This window comes from Lepidochelys kempii, chromosome 3 (assembly GCF_965140285.1).
Source record: "Lepidochelys kempii isolate rLepKem1 chromosome 3, rLepKem1.hap1, whole genome shotgun sequence".
Lineage (NCBI taxonomy): Eukaryota > Metazoa > Chordata > Testudines > Cheloniidae > Lepidochelys > Lepidochelys kempii.
Window position 1 is genome coordinate 93,924,655 of NC_136382.1, and position 17,116 is coordinate 93,941,770.

The window sequence follows — 17,116 nt, forward strand, 5'->3', positions numbered from 1 at the left end:
GGTGTTTCTGGCAAGAATCAGATTCACAATTTGTCCTGATGCAATGATTTAAAGAACACAAACTTTGAACCAACAAGAATTCCTATCAGTAGTGAAGGAAATTGGTTGTATTCTTACTAACTGTAAAGGTTTGTTTACTAAATTAGGTTTCATAACATTAAACTGAAATTGAACTGATATTAAATTTTGTGCAAGGATTATGTTTAGCTGTCTGGGTATTAATAGGAAGTGACAGGGCTAAATGGACAAATTGCTAATCAACATCTTCAGCCACTCCCATTCACCTCTAAAGAAGGAAGGCAACCAAGTATTTTGGACTAATGGACTATGTTAAGAACAGAAAGAAATGATTAGATAATAAACTTTACCTCATACTCTATTGCAGGGGTGGGAAAACTTTTTGCCCGAGGGCCACATAGGGCTTGTGAAAAGGTATGGAGGGCCGGGTAGGGAAGGCTGTGACTCCACAATCAGCTTGTCCCCTATCCGTCCCCTCCCACTCCCCCCCCCGACTACCCCCCTCAGAACCCCCGACCCATCCAATCCCCGGCTCCTTGTCCCCTGACCGCCCCCTCCCAGGACCCCCCACCCCAACTGCCCCCCCAGAACTCCACCCCCATCCAACCCCCCCTGCTCCCTGTCCCCTGACTGCCCCGACCCCTATCCACACCCCTGCCCCCTGACAGGCCCCCCCGGCCCCCCAACCCATCCAATCCCCCCCCAATCCTTGTCCCCTGACTGCCCCCTCCTGAGACCCCCGTCCCTAACTGCCCCCCCAGGACCCTACCCCCTCTCCATCCCCCCCTGCTCCCCATCTCCTGACCACCCCCCTGAACCTCTGCCCCATCCAACCACCCCCTGTCCCCTGACTGCCCCCTGACACCTCCTGCCTCTTATCCAACACCCTTCTCCCCCTGCCCCCTTACTATGTCACTCAGAGCGTCAGGACAGGCTTATTGGAAAGCCTGGGAGGTGGGCAGGTGCAAGCTGTGCTACCAGTGTGGCTGCGGGGAAGGGGGGACAGCGGGGGAGGGACCAGGGGATAGCCGCCCTGGCCGGGAGCTCAAGGGCCAGGCAGGATGGTCCCATGGGTCGGATGTGGCCCACGGGCCATAGTTTGCCCACTTCTGCTCTATGGTATTCAGTCTAAGGCATCCCTTAATCATTCAGCATCAAATCAGGTCCATGCAACAAAACTTATGTTTCTGTTTCAATATGCCCCTTTCCTTTGCCCCATTTTGTTTTTCCTTCATTTTTTTTACTCACCATAAAGAAATAAAAAGGCTGCTGTTGCAGCCAGTGAGTCATTATTCATGTTTTATTTTTCTCCCCAATAAAGTTGACTAGACATCTAAAGGGCATTTTTTAGTTAATAGTAAAATAATTCAAGTTTAAGAAAAACTATTTAAAGTGTTGGCAGATTTAATAACACATCAGAGATGGATAGATTTCTGTAGTTTAAGATGAACACTGTTCTGTCCACACAGCTCTCATTTAATTAGATATGGAATTATGAGATATGTCATGCAGTTTAGAAGTTAACCTTTAATTTTTGGATTACTTAAACTCCACCTACAACTCTTTTAGTAAAAATACAAGATTGCCCATTTGATGGCTAATCTGTCTAAGAACTTGCTCTAGAAAAGAAAAAAAAATGCATAAAGAAACAAACTTATAAACTGACAAATGGATTTTAATATAAAGCCAGGTGTCAGGCTGAAGCCTTGTCAAATGTGAAGTGAATTGTACGTTCTGCTTTTGTATGATTGAGCATTTGTACGATTGCTCTCAGAAGGCTTTTGCAATTGTACATTATTGAGCTTGGGCAGCCCTCTCTGCATATTCTCACTTGAGGGATGCACCTTCTGTGTTGCTGTGTTTCAAGAACCTTCTTGAGAAGCTTGGACCATTGTGACTCATGGCATGAACATGGGAGTAAAACCTAGCACAAATGTCCACCCTCCACCCCCTTTCACAGCCTCAGAGGTAGGGAAACGTTGCTCCAGCAGTGAAAAGAAACCCTTGGTGCCACTTTAAGGATTGCTCCCTTTTCCCTCCCTCTCCTCATGGGCTTGGTGTGGAGGAACAGTGGGGAAAAGGGGACTCCCTAGATGATTGGCAACACTGAAGGGTGCAGCTCTGTGCACCCAAGGTGAGGATTTAAAACGCCTTTACCATTCTGGGGCACCATTCTGTACCCTAATTCCAAAGTTTCTCCTCATTCCCCTGTTTCAGTCCTTGTGTAGGATGCCTCTTCTTAGACCCTCTCCTAGTCCCTTGAGTGCACATCTTTCAAGAGGTAGGCCCATGCCTCCACTTCTTTTTGGGGTGGATCCCTGGAATCCAACCAAGCTCCAAGTGCACTCCAGCTTACACTTCCCTGGTTGCCAGCTGTATTACCTAGTAAGTCTAAGTGGGGTTGGACCAAGTTCTACGTTAGGAGCCTCTGATCAGTAATAGTAACCAGTGACACAGAAGCAGTTTCCCCAAAACAAAGTAAAATTTATTTTGTCAAAATGGTACACAGAGCTTAGAGAATTAGGTTTAAAATAAAAGAGACCTATATGCATATTGTCTTACCTATGCTGTCATTCCCCTCAAACCCCTAGGTAGTAACAGCTGTACCTTGGTACTCCATTCTCTTTGGGCCTCAAGTTACAGCTTGCAGACTCTGATTCTCAGGCAGTCTCTGTGTCAGCTTACAGCATTATGACTATCTCTCTCTGCCAACTTGCAGCTGAGCTATTTCCCCCCCCTCTCTTTGCTAGGGGTACCTCTTAACAGACCCCTCAGTGTCTTTTGACCTCTCTGCTCGGCATTGGCCGAACAGCCCTGCCACAAGAGTTGAGTCTCAAGGCTATAAACATGGCTAATGCATTTGAGGCGATGTCCTTTATCTGGACATTGCTTTATTCTTCTTGCCTGGTTCCTTAACAACCCTGTTTTCAGCCTCCTTGGAATGCACTATATGCATTAAGACAGGTAACAGTAACAGGGAGATGAGGTCATAAATAATATTAATAAGAAATAACACACATTTTCTTGATTTGTAACACTTTGCAATTTGAGTAGGGCCAGATTTCTGGACCTAACCGTTGGCATTACACTAGTCATGCTTTTGGGGCTGGGAAGGATTTTTTTTTGCCGACTGGCCTGGTTGGTATGGGTTTTTTCACCTTCTTCTGAGCAGCCCCGAGACCTGGTAGGAGGTTGGGTGGTAAGGAGTTCATGCTGTTCCAATCTGGCAAATGTCTGGTGCAGATTAATGTGAATAGAGGGTTCAGTTCCTTGATAAACTGGAAGTAGAATTAGTATTAGAGGGCATCCCCCAAAATACGGGTGGGTATAATGTCTGGTACAGCAAGAGGCCACACCTTTCCCCCATTGTCTCAACCCTCATACGGAGGACTGACCAGTGGTATCCTAGCAACTTTAATGGAACCAGGTAAAGGGCTTGGAGTGGAGGGGTTGGGGGCAATTCTCCCCCCAGGTAATATGGCTCACAGAAGGAAATCTGACCCACACTGGATGAGTTATTACTAGCTAGTTTCTCAGATGTGTGAATAAAGTTGTGACTTGTTAAACCACATTTCTTGTGCCTTGTCTTGTTTTCCATTGGTGTCTGGGACAATAGTACATCTATCCTGCAAATAACCTGTTCCAATGGCCTAGAATCAATCCATCTAAACTACCTAAAGAAACAACTGCAACAAACGTAAACAAACTAAACAGCACATTTGGTCAGAAAAAAGTCTCTCTAGGCACAGAGCAAAAGGTCCCTATGCCAGCAGCAAGCCATGAAAAGGAAGCACATACCCACTATTTATCACACCTCTGGAAAGGTCACCCCTTGGGTTGTTCTTCTATCATGACTTCACATCTAGCCCAAGTTATGAAGCTTGAAGTTATGAATGTTGTGCATGCACAGTGCATTTGTAATGACAGCTTGATATGTAACAGCAATCTGCCAACATTGCTCTTAGAACGCATCTCAGGCTAACTGAACTGTGTAGAGGACAAGCTGATCAGTTAATATGTATATTGAATGATGCAATACTCCATAAATTCAAGGATTTATACCTGTTTACAGGGACACATTTAGGTCTAGTCTACACTTCAAATTTTAAACATATTGTATCCATGTCAGGCAACTACTGTGTTGTAACCAAGTCCATTCTCTCTGTTATATTTTGTGACAAAGTCCCTCCTCTACCTTGGTGGGTCTTGCACTTATTGGCAGATTTGCTTGCCTTGGAGCTTCACAGCAGCCCTCAGTTTGGCCGTTTTCATGAACTCACAGTTCAGGTCAACTCCTCCTGTGTCTGACCAGGAGTTGGGAGGTTTGGGGGGGAACCCGGGCCCGCCCTCTACTCTGGGTTCCAGCCCAGGGCCCTGTGGAATGCAGCTGTTTAGAGTACCTCCTGGAACAGCTGTGAAACAGCAACAACTCCCTGGGCTACTTCCCCATGGTCTCCTTCCAATACCTTCTTTATCCTCACCATAGGACCTTCCTCCGGGTGTCTGATAATGCTTGTACTCCTCAGTCCTCCAACAGTATGTGTTCTCACTCTCAGCTCCTAGAGCCTCTTGCTTCCAGCTCCTTACACGCACACCATAAACTGAAGTGAGCTTCTTTTTAAACCCGGGTGCCCCGATTATTCTACCTTAATTGATTCTAGCAGCTTCTTGATTGGCTGCAGGTGTTCTAATCAGCCTATCGTCTTAATTGTCTCCAGAAGGTTCCTGATTGTTCTGAAACCTTCCCTGTTACCTTACCCAGGGAAAAGGGACCTACTGAACCTGGGGCTAATATATCTGCCTTTTATTACTCTCCTGTAGCCATCTGGCCTGACCTTGTCACAATTTGTATGCTGGGCGTTAGATCTTAACGTTCCCAAGCAGAACGTGGTGAAGTGATTTCTTTTTCTATCTTAAAAAGTAGCATATTCTATCTTGCATTTGGACACTAGGAATATGTAAGAACAAGAAACAAAATAGGACAGATGTGAAAAAATGGCTGTCATCATAACTATCTAAAAATCAATCAAATTACCGGCTCCCTTATGTGACTTTTTAATTAACAGGACACGAAGGCTAAGTCTCCACATATGGTGGAGTGTTGAATACAGGCACTACATGTGTAGCTACACACCACAATGAAAGCAGGCTACCTACAGTATCACTGCAGATGGAAAAGTCTCCGGCAGGGAGGAGGTAGCAGGGAAACTCTCCAGGAGCAGGGAAGCAGCAGGGAAAAGCTTCCCTCTATCAGAGCCTTTCCTCGCCACCTCCCCACTGCCAAAACCTTTCTTTGCTGCTGTAGCCTTTGGCTGAGGCAGGAAAATGCTTTGACAATGGGTATGCAGAGGGACTAAAATAGCCTGTCAGTGTGGGAGACACTGCCTGAGCATGTAGAAAGCCATTTAGGGTACATCCAATAAGGATTCAGGTGTTTATGACACTCCACTCACCAAGTTGTGTCTCACCCCCTAGGCTGCTATTTATACCCAAGCTAGCTATCTGTACTCTATAACTGCAGCTGTACCCTTTGCATCAAATTGTATCTGCTCCTGAGCAGGTAGGAGAGGGAGAGGAACAGAGGACTGGCTCTCAACTCCTCAGCCCAGTGCAACTGTGATGGAGGCAGCTATAATGAGGTTGCTTGTACTTCCCGCATGTAAGGAGAGGCTGCTAGAGCTATTGGCATATTCCAAGAAGGGCATGTGTGGTTGGGGGTTGGGCTGGGAAGTCAGCATTGAGACAAAGGGAAAACTACATCTGTACTACAAGTATAGGAAGTGTTTATTTCAACACTGGGTCTCCCTTCCCTTCTACAGATGCTATATCTCCCCCTCCATCACCACTGCAGTTTCCCATTCCTTGCCCTGCTCAGTGCTCCATTTGCTATCAGAACCATGGTTTAGCTCTAGGACTATTCATTTTTTAGGTCAGAGGAAAAATAAAAGCAAACAAGAAAGTACCAGTGGCAGGAGGCAGACAGAGAGAATTAATTAACTTGTAATGCCCACACTATGTGCATGTGCTCTCATCTGAGTACAAATCAGAGTCCATTTTCAGGGCTGATAATAGAAAGTTAACTTCAGTTAAGATTTGTGTTGCTGTTTATAATTAAGTATTGCAACTGCATAAAGATTTATCAGTTATTTTTTCTCCTCTGATCTTTAAAGGGATAACAACCCAATCTAATTTGATTTTTTCCAGATTTGCAAATTTTACAATAGATTGAAATCCTGAGGGAGTCCACAACAGATGGATGATTGTGTTATTCTAATTTTGGCTACCTAAAGGCTGTCATTTTTTAAAAGATAATAAATTTCTTATTTCAAGGAACATGACAAACACCGAGTATCCGTGCATTGTACTGAAACTACTTTCATACAAATTACAGCTTCTGTTTATTAAAATAAAACATCTGGATTCTGTTAAAGCCTCTGTTGTTCAAGAGACTGTTCAAATCCCAAGGAGTAATGTCAGAGGGAGGATGGAGCATACCACCATCTATCAGATGCTCTGTGAGCTTCTTTGGAGGTGGAGGTGGGAGAGGTGCTTGGGAAGAGATGTGGTCCTAAAATTTACTTAAACGTTATTGGTTAAATACTACATATTAATTCTTGTGGAAGGTCTGTCTTATTATATTTTTGTTTCTGTAGATTGACTGATTTGTTTTTGTTTCGGGCTGATTCTGTAAAACATGGGCTAATTCCTTAATAATGCATGAGCTGGTAGGGATTTTTTTTGTATTAAATATTAGTATTTATAAGACTTGGCTGAGATTGCATAAACAGGCTGGTGAAGGAAAGACAATATCATGTAACACAAGCAGTACAATTAGTTTTGGTCAAGAATCAGTTGTCCCCTTTCTTAGAGAAATCCTTCCATAAGTCTCTCGGATAGAAGATCTTGGAAAGGCTGGGTATTAAGGTACTCATTCATTATCAGATCGATCAGAGAGTGACAAACTTGATATCCAAGAAATAAGGAAACTCAGTTCATATAGATCATGGGTTTCTATTTTTATTTCATTATTTTGCTGCTGGAACCTAACATTTAAATTTGGCCTGGAAGCATAGGTCCTGATTCCCATTTCATTCAGTACTGGAACAAGAACAAGTTCAAAACCTTGTAAGCTTTCAAAAAACAGAATTGTTTTCTGGCTGGCTCTACTCATTTCACAGCATATGAGGGGGAAAGGGTTTAATCTTTATTTTTTGCCCTTAAGCGTATTTGTTTCTAAGAAGGGTCTGAAAGAGTTCTCCCCTAACAGCTAGTTCAGGAGCAAATTGTATTTATGAATGAATCCCACCTTTCCAAAAGAATCTAGGACTTACATCTAGCTCTGAAAGATCTTGAGACACAGAACTTTAAATTCATGAACATACCTACTCTGCCTAGACATCCAGCAGATAGAGCAGTGTTGCTCAAAGTGATCAACTTTGTCTGGTGTTGGCTTACAAATCACTTTAGTACTGAATGCAGGGGTAGTGAAATGTTACTAGGGTTGTTGTCTTTACTGTATGAATAAAGGGGAGCAGAACTGTGCTTAACCTGTACCAAAGGGGGGGAGGGAGTGTCACCCTTAGCTGAAAGGACCTCATTAAGCAAGGGGCTCTAATACCAGACCCCGTGAAAGTAAGAGGGGTGAGGACAGGTATCCCAGTCAGGAGGAGCAGACTTTGCCTAAGGATCCCCAATCTGGTTTTACCTGTTCCTCCCCACTGTTCAAAAATAGAGCTAAATAGACTCCATTAGGAGCCTTCTTTTATTTTAAGTGCTCAAAGAAGCTGACAATCACTTGTGGTGGAACAGCGTATCTGCCCAGCCTAAGAGCTGAAAATCACTGAGAGCTGGGTGAAACCTCAAGAGACTGACCTGCAGAGGTCATAGCAGAGAGGCAGCAGGGCGGCCAGCAGACAGGAACTGCAGCTAGTGGGGTGGTCAGTGGAGAGAAACCACGGCTGGCTCAGATGGAGGAGCAAGCAAGGTGCCTTCTTCCCCGAGTGGGAGGTGAACTCACACAGATGCACCTTTGACTCCTGGCTCCTCACTGACCAAGGACAACCACTGTGAATGAGGTATGAGGAGGGAACAGAGAGGTGCACAGAAAAGGAACTTTTGGCTGTAGACCTCAGGAACATGAGGCAGAAGACACTTCCCTATGTACTCTGGGGTGGGTGTCCTGCTCACAGTTTTATGATTATGAATCATGCTTGTGGCATTTTTCCTAATTAATGTCAGGTGACTTCACTCCTTTCAATTAAAAGTTTCTTTTCTACACTTAGACACTGTGCTGCTTGAGAGTGGGGAAGTATTGTCTCTCAGAGGCACCTCGGGGTGGTGTGTAATTTTCCCAGGTTACTGTGTGGTGACTGGAGCTGGTTCTGTGCTGTATTGTTGAAAATGAACCCCTAGATATTGAACCCAGCTCTGGTTGCTGCCCACTCCACCTGGCAGAAGGGTTACACATGTTACTTTCAAACTTTTGTATGTCACAATACTGTCTAATACTAGGTTCTTCATAATCATAACAAATATATTTGTTTTATGACCTAGACTGACTGAAGGACTTTATACAGGGCAAGAATAAGAGATCTAATAAGATTAGGGGTATCACTATTTGTGACAATGGCACAAATACAACTGTGGAAAAGAGACTGATAAGAACTAATGCTTTACTGATTAATGAATTCTCAGAGTGCCTGCTACCAGTAATGTCAAGAAACAACACAATGTATACTGGAATGTTTGTTTTGAGAACTGAACATTCAGTCATGTTCCAATAATGTGTGTCCAACTTTGCTTTGTTAATAAGGACAATTGGGTTAAAATACTGCTGAAAAATTCTGACAAGGGCTATCATGCAGCCTAAGTTATTTACCATGGAAAGAGGAAGCGTAAAACCCAAGGTAACCCAGAAAAGAGGCCTTTGCTTTTGTCAGTTTTGTTTTGTTGCTCTGTCCATACTTTTTTACTTTTTCCAATTCTGAGAAATGAAGCTAATGGGTATAAAGTCTACTGAATATTGAAGCTGAGTATTTCCCAAGCCTAACATGCATCCTAACATTTCCCTTGCCTATTCACACTTTCTGCTGTAGTTGACATGTGCAGGAGAAACTCCATCTTATCTACAAATTGAACAGAATTGGGCTTGTCTTCTGATCTGGCTTTCTAGCCTCCCACACTTCAGAGGGAGCAGGATGCTGTGCCTGCCTGAAGGATCTCTCTCTCAGGAGGAAGCTTGGAACTATTATCCAAACCTCTTTCATTCACAGCTTTATTGTAAGGTTTTGAAAATAAAGCCTAAAAGGTATGATTTTGAGTGGATAATTAAATTATGTTATAATCCTGGCATTTCTGTTCAAAATAATACAAAATCATACAGTAATTCTACATGCATTTACATAATTCTATACACCATTAAAACTGTGATTGGAATCCAAGAATATAATATATTTATATAGGCAATATACAAGTGATAAATTGGTTAGGCTTGTACAATTTTTCACATGCTTATAGCTGTATCACTTACTTACTAACCCCTGGATTTATTCTAACATTTTAAACTCCTGGGCAGCTTTTAAAGCATGTCATTTAAAAAAGAAAATCAGTCCATCAAGGAAATATTTCTTCTTTCTCTCCAGAAATGTAAAACAACCCTCTCTTCTTCCACCAGCCCAAGGCGAGAACAGGCAAGATTGGGTGTGTCTACACTGCAATTAAAAACCCATGGCTGACCCGTGCCAGCTAACTCAGGCTTCCAGGGCTCAGGCTAAGGGGCTGTTTAATTGCGGTGTAGATCATAGAATCATAGACTTTAAGGTCAGAAGGAACCATTATGATCATCCAATTATATATATATACACACACACACTAATGTATGATACAAATATATGCATACATATGTGCATGTGCGCACACACACAAAATTAGAGATGTTCATATACATCGTTATCCCTGGGAACAGATTTATAATATAAGTGAGGAAGAAAAGTAAGACCTTCAAATCATGTAAAGATTTTATATTACCCAATATACTATGTGCATATGCTGCCCTCATGCTGCACACAATAAAAAAATTCAAAAACAACTTTAAAATCATAAACTTTAAGGTCAGAAGGGACCATTATGATAGTCTAGTCTGACCTCTTGCACAATGCAGGCAACAGAATCTCACCCACACACTCCTGTAACAAACCCCTAACTTGCGTCTGAGCTACTGAAGTCCTCAAATTGTGGTTTAAAGACTTCAAGGTGCAGAAAATCCTCCAGCAAGTGACCCATGCCCCACACTGCAGAGGAAGGCGAAAAACCCCCAGGGCCTCTGCCAATCTGCCCTGGAGGAAAATTCCTTCCCGACCCCAAATATGGTGATCAGCTAAACCCTGAGCATGTGGGCAAGACTCACCAGCCAGAGACCCAGGAAAGAATTTTCTGTAGTAACTCAGATCCCACCCCATCTAACATCCCATCACAGGCCATTGGGCATATTTACCGCTAACAGTGAAAGATCAATTAATTGCCAGAATTAGGCTATCCCATCATACCATCCCCTCCATAAACTTATCAAGCCTAGTCTTGAAGCCAGATATGTCTTTTGTCTCCACTGCTCCCCTTGGAAGGCTGTTCCAGAACTTCACTCCTCTGATGGTTAGAAACCTTCGTCTAATTTCAAGTCTAAACTTCCTGATGGCCAGTTTATATCCATTTGTTCTTGTGTCCACATTGGTACTGAGCTTAAATAATTCCTCTGCCTCCCTGATATTTATCCCTCCGATATATTTATAGAGAGCAATCATATCTCTCCTCAGCATTCTTTTGGTTAGGCTAAACAAATCAAGCTCTTTGAGTCTCCTTTCATAAGACAGGTTTTCCATTCCTCGGATCATCCTAGTAGACCTTTTCCGTACCTGTTCCAGTTTGAATTCATCCTTCTTAAACATGGGAGACCAGAACTGCACAAAATATTCCAGATGAGGTCTCAACCAGTGCCTTGTATAACGGTACTAACACCTCCTTATCTCTACTGGAAATACCTCTCCTGATGCATCCCCAGACTACATTAGCTTTTTGCATGGCCATATCACATTGGCGCCTCATAGTCATCCTGTGATCAACCAATACTCCGAGGTCTTCTCCTCCTCTGTTGCATCACTTGGAAGTATCCCCAGGTTGTGACAAAAATTCTTGTTATTAATCCCTAAATGTATGACCTTGCACTTTTCACTATTAAATTTCATCCTATTACTATTACTCCAGTTTACAAGGTCATCCAGATCTTCCTGTAGGATATCCCGGTCCTTCTCTGTATTTGCAATACCTCCCAGCTTTGTGTCATCCGCAAATTCCATTAGAACATTCCCACTTTTTGTGCCAAGGGTAATAATAAGAAGATTAAATAAGATTGGTCCCAAAACCGATCCCTGAGGAACTTCACTAGTAACCTCCTTCCAGCCTAACAGTTCACCTTTCAGTATGACCCGTTGTATCTCCCCTTTAACCAGTTCCTTATCCACCTTTCAATTTTCATACTGATCCCCATCTTTTCCAATTTAGCTAATAATTCCCCATGTGGAACTGTATCAAATGACTTACTGAAATCGAGGTACATTAGAACCACTACATTTCCTTTGTCTAAAAAATCTGTTACCTTCTCGAAGAAGGAGATCAGGTTGGTTTGGCAGGATCTAACCTTTGTAAAACCATGTTGTATTTTGTCCCAATTACCATTGATCTCAATGTCCTTAACTACTTTTTCCTTCAATTTTTTTTTCCAAGACCTTGCATACTACAGATGTCAAATTAACAGGCCTGTAATTACCCAGATCACATTTTTTCCCTTTCTTAAAAATAGGAACTATGTTAGCAATTCTCCAGTCATACTGTACAGCCCCTGAATTTACAGATGCATTAAAAATTCTTGCTAATGGTCTTGCAATTTCATATGCCAGTTCCTTTAATATTCTTGGATGAAGGTTATCTGGGGCCCCAGATTTAGTCCCATTAAGCTGTTCAAGTTTGGCTTCTACCTCGGACGTGGTAATATCTATTTCCATATCCTCATTCCCATTTGTCATCCTACCATTATCCCTAATCTCCTCATTAAAGACTGAGGCAAAGTATTTGTTTAGATATTGGGCCATGCCTAGATTATCCTTAACCTCCACTCCATCCTCACTGTTTAGCGGTCCCACTTCTCCTTTCTTTGTTTTCTTCCTATTTATATGGCTATAGAACCTTTTACTGTTGGTTTTAATTCCCTTTGCAAGGTCCAACTCTACAGGGCTTTTGGCCTTTCTCACTTTATCCCTACATGTTCTGACCTCAATAAGGTTGCTTTCCTTGCTGATCCCTCCCATCTTCCACTTCTTGTAGGCTTTCTGCTTTTTCTTAATCACCTCTCTGAGGTGCTTGCTCATCCAGCTTGGTCTACAACTCCTGCCAATGAATTTTTTCCCCTTTCTTGGGATGCAGGCTTCTGATAGTTTCTGTAACTTTGACTTGAAGTAATTCCAGGCCCCCTCCACCTTTAGATCCACAAGTTCTTCAGTTCAATCCACTTCCCTAACTAATTTCCTTACTTTTTTAAAGTTAGCCCTTTTTAAATCAAAAAGCCTAGTCACAGATCTATTTTTGTTTATCCTCCCATTTAATCTGAACTGAATTAGCTCATGATCGCTCGAACCAAGGTTGTCCCCTACAACCATTTCTTCTATAACGTCCTCACTATTCACCAAAACCAAATCTATAATGGCATCACCCTTGTTGGTTCAGCAACTACTTGGTGAAGAAATCCATCAGCTATTGCATCCAGGAAAATCTGAGCCCTATTATTGTTACTAGCACCCGTCCTCCAGTCTATATTTGGAAAGTTAAAGTCTCCCATGATCACACGATTCCCATTAGTATTTACTTCATTAAAAACATTAAAGAGGTCTCTATCCATATCCATATCCAAATCGGATCCCGGTGGTCTATAGCACACCCCAAGCACTATCCCAGGGGAGGCTCTAGTAGCTTTCTTCCCCAATGTGATTTTTGCCCAGACAGACTCTGTCTTATCCATTCCATCACATCTTATTTCTTTACAATCTACCTCATCATTGATATACAATGCTACTCCACCTTTGCCTTTATTTCTGTCTTTCCTAAACAGCACCTACCTTTCAATACCTGTACTCCAGTTGTGACTACTATTCTACCATGTTTCTGTTATATCTATAATATCTGGTTTCACTTCCTGCACCAGTAGCTCTAGTTCTTCCATTTTGTTACCTAGGCTCCTCGCATTAGTGTACAAACATCTTAATTTTTGCTGTTTGGCTTCACTCACATTCTTTACCCGATTAGGCACAGATGTTCTACCGCCCGTATCACCTATTACACTGGTATCTATACTACCCTTCCTCCTTATGTCCATTCTCCTAACCATGGCTGTATCCTTTCTTACCTCATTTTCTTCCTTTTCAATATTAAAATCCAGAGTGGAGATTACCTGGACAACTTCCAACCATCTCCCCCGAATTCCTAGTTTAAAGCTCTCTTAATCAGTTGTGCCAGCCTCCATCCTAGAAGTCTATTTCCCTCCCCACGCAGGTGAAGTCCATCCTGAGAGAACAGTCCTCTGTTCATGAATGCTTCCCAGTGGCCATACTTCCCAAAACCCTCCTTATAGCACCACTGCCTGAGCCATCTGTTGAGCATCATAATCTTGTCACACCTTTGTTGCCCTTCTCTAGGAACAGTCAGAATCCCACTGAAGATCACCTGAGCCTCGATTTCCTTAAGCGTCTCCCCCAGCCTGGCATAGTCTCCCTTGATACGTTCCAGCGAGAACCTAGCCATATCATTTGTTCCCACAAAGGACAATCAGTGGATTCCTTTCCTGCTCCTGTTAGGATCCTTTTCAGCCTCAGGTCCATATCCCATATCTTAGCAGCCAGCAGCCAGCACACCCTTCTGTTCTCTGGATCAGCTCTAGTTACAGGCCTGTCTATTCTTCTCAGTAAGAAGTTCCCAATCACTTGTAGACCTGCCTTTTCCTGGTGATGGTGCGATTCTCCGGTCTATCCCCTCTTCCCTCTGGCTGCAAGGCCTCTCGATTCCTATTGTCCCTTGCAATCATCTCGTATCACATCCCGTATCATCTTGGGGATCATATTTGGTGTTGTTATCTCCATTGACTCTTTCCCTCTTCCTATAGGACTAGCTTCCTTTTTCTTCTTCCTTGCCCTCTCACCTTCAGTGACCACCTGCTGTGACCCTTCTTCATTTTCCAACTCCGCAAACCTGTTCCTGATCACTATTTCTCCTTCACTAGCCTGTCTTTTCCTCTGCCTGGTTCTCTTAGTCACATGCTTCCACTGTCCACTTTCCTCACCCAGCAGTTTCCCCTCAGAGTTCTTTGGTCCTGCTTCCATCTGCAAGTCTGCGCTTTTCCCTTCAGCCTCCTCATGTCTTTGCTCCATCATCTGCTTGAACCCCCTCCTAAACTCAACCAGAGTTTCCACCTGCATCTCCAATCCTTGGATCTGTCATATCTGACATATGTCGTATGTCATAGCCTTCTCACCTAAGTCCTGTTAGTCTGGGAAACAAACCAAATCAAAACACCACCATCCACAGCAAAACAAACCCCCAACGAGCACCAAACACTGCCAGAACACCACACACTCCCTTCACAAGCCTGTCTGTTCCTCTGCAGCCCAATGGGACTCTCCCATCTTGCAGGGTTCTAGAGACCTGGCTCCAGCCTGAGCCTGAACGTCTACACCACAATTATACAGCCCCTTAGCTTAAGCCCCGGGAGCCTGAGTCAGCTGGCATGGGCCAGTCACAGGTTTTTCGTCGCAGAGTAGTCATACCCATTAAGACCTGGCCCAAGTTTTCTATACATACAAATGTCACAACTCTGAATTCTGATACCTTGCGTCCCTACAGGGCTATACATGTAAGTTTTATACCTTAGAAAGTAGGTTGAATCCCATCTTTCCAATAGAATGTAGGACTTACATCTAGCTTTGAAAGATCTTGAGACACAGAACTTTAAAATCATATTTTTGATCTAGAAAAAAATATTTCAACTTATGCTTAGAAATATTTTACATTTATTAGTTTTTATTTTTCTCAGTCTCTGAGCCAGCACAGTTGAACACATGGTAAATAAGAGAATACAGGAACAATCTCAATGATGTATTTTAAAAATCTCAAAAAAAAAACCCCTCCTAAAATAGTTTATGTAGCAAAGATAGTATATGTAAAACACATGATAATATGATGTGCAAAGAGATTTGGGGCCAACTGGAGCTAGGGAAATTTACATTAACAGAGTATCTGTTCCTTTACCTGCATTGATTTGGGCTGATGATAAAATTTTCAGAAGTAGCTAAGTTTCTTAGGAGGCTAAGCTAGATTCATTTTCAATAGGACACTGGCACTTTTGAAAATTTTACTTCATAAAACTCATTCATGAATAACAACTACCCTAAGCTCACAAAAAATAAATGGAGCTGGGCAGAAAATGGCAATTCCATTTCATGGAGGATTTGAAGATCTTTAAATTTGGCTTTGCTCTAATTTGGAATAAAACCAAAGATTTTCAAAATTCTTTGAAACACTGTTCTCCACACAGCTATACAGGGAGCCCTGGCTCCAGGGCAGTCTGCCTGAGTTCTGTCAGAATTTAAACAAAAGCAAACCATTTCTGCAACATATTTAGATTTCAACAAGTTGGCAAATTCTGATACAAAATGTCTTACTTAATTTTTTCTGACCAGCTCTCAATTAACCCTTATGTTATACTACATATTTTGTGGTGATAAAAATGCTGTTAATCTGTAGAGCCAGGTGATAAATTTTATTTATCCTTTATCTTTGACTAACTCACCTGCACTCTGCTCACTAATCTATATGCATCAATATTTATTCAAACATTAATAACTTCTGAGTAGTTTCCAAGAGCTGCAATTAAACAAAACAAAACCCCTTATAAAAAAAAGCCTTTCTTCCTTCAGTAAGTTCTCCCTATGAACTTGTACTGAGGTTCTAGATGGACAACATTGCACAAGAAACCGATTTAAGATAAGATATCTCCTGATCTAGTAGGGATAGAAAAAGGAGCTTAAGACCATTCAAAATGGGAAGATTACCAGGTTTCCAATAGGACACAAAATATTTCCTTCTAGTATGGAGAAAACTGAATTATAAAGTGTTGGCATTTAATGTACAGGAAAGTTAGTTTGGGTCATTCTTATGAGTTTTAAAAAGTGAGTTAATTGTATTTTTAGTTCCCTGACACATGTAGATGGACTCACAGTAACTAAAAGGGAGGGCTGGCATTAAAAAAAACAAAAAAACAGCCCTCACTTGCAATTAAACTAAGACATTTCTAAAATAGCTGTTGGTTAAATGTGTAACTTATAAACAATACATGATGGGTTTTACTGGCATTTGTTTGGGATGGCAGTATTACTCAGTCACCTATGTAATTAATTCCTAAATAAGCATCCATAAAACCTTTATACCATACCATACCATCATTTATTCTGTATCGCTCTTTATGTACTGTACATATATTACAAGAAGGTTCAAAATTCCATTAACATTAGTCACACTGTGCTTCAACAAACAGGCCCTGTTCCAGAAGGATGCTAAATGTTCCCCATGATTTGAATAATGAATACATGAACTGTTAAACAAAGAATATTAAAGACGTCTAGCTACTTTTTTAATAGTCAAAAAGATATGGATATATTATTTTTCTTTTAAATTCAAATATGAAGTGCCTGAAAACTTACCTTCATACTCTCCAGTGCTGAAGTAACATTCTGATGGGTTTTCAGAAAGATGCAACACAAACTTCTCAATTAATTCTGCCAAAACTGTAATAAGCAAAAACCCATTAAAACATTAGCGACAATGAATGGAATGTGGAACTACACTACCCAACAAAATTACAACATGTGGACAACTAAAGCAATTTGAACTCCTGAATGTTTATGCACAATTGTATGAGGAAACAATTTAAAATACTGTGTTTTTGTATTCATAACATTCCTGATACAAATTAAATTTTTAATAGCTTCACTGAGAATCTATTCAG

At 41.9% G+C, this 17,116-nt stretch overlaps 1 protein-coding gene across 8 annotated transcripts in view; it reads right to left on the reverse strand.

The window, feature by feature from the left end:
* TBC1D32 (TBC1 domain family member 32) overlaps positions 1 to 17,116 on the reverse strand; it is a 180,170-nt gene that overhangs the window by 35,900 nt on the left and 127,154 nt on the right. For all 8 annotated transcript variants that reach the window (XR_012158036.1, XM_073337176.2, XM_073337184.2 and 5 more), the window contains exon 28: positions 16,812 to 16,895. Coding sequence is in view for 7 of the 8 variants with exons in the window: in XM_073337176.2 (XP_073193277.1) it covers positions 16,812 to 16,895 (84 nt within the window). In the remaining variant the exon portion in view is untranslated. The remainder of the gene's footprint in view (positions 1 to 16,811; positions 16,896 to 17,116) is intronic.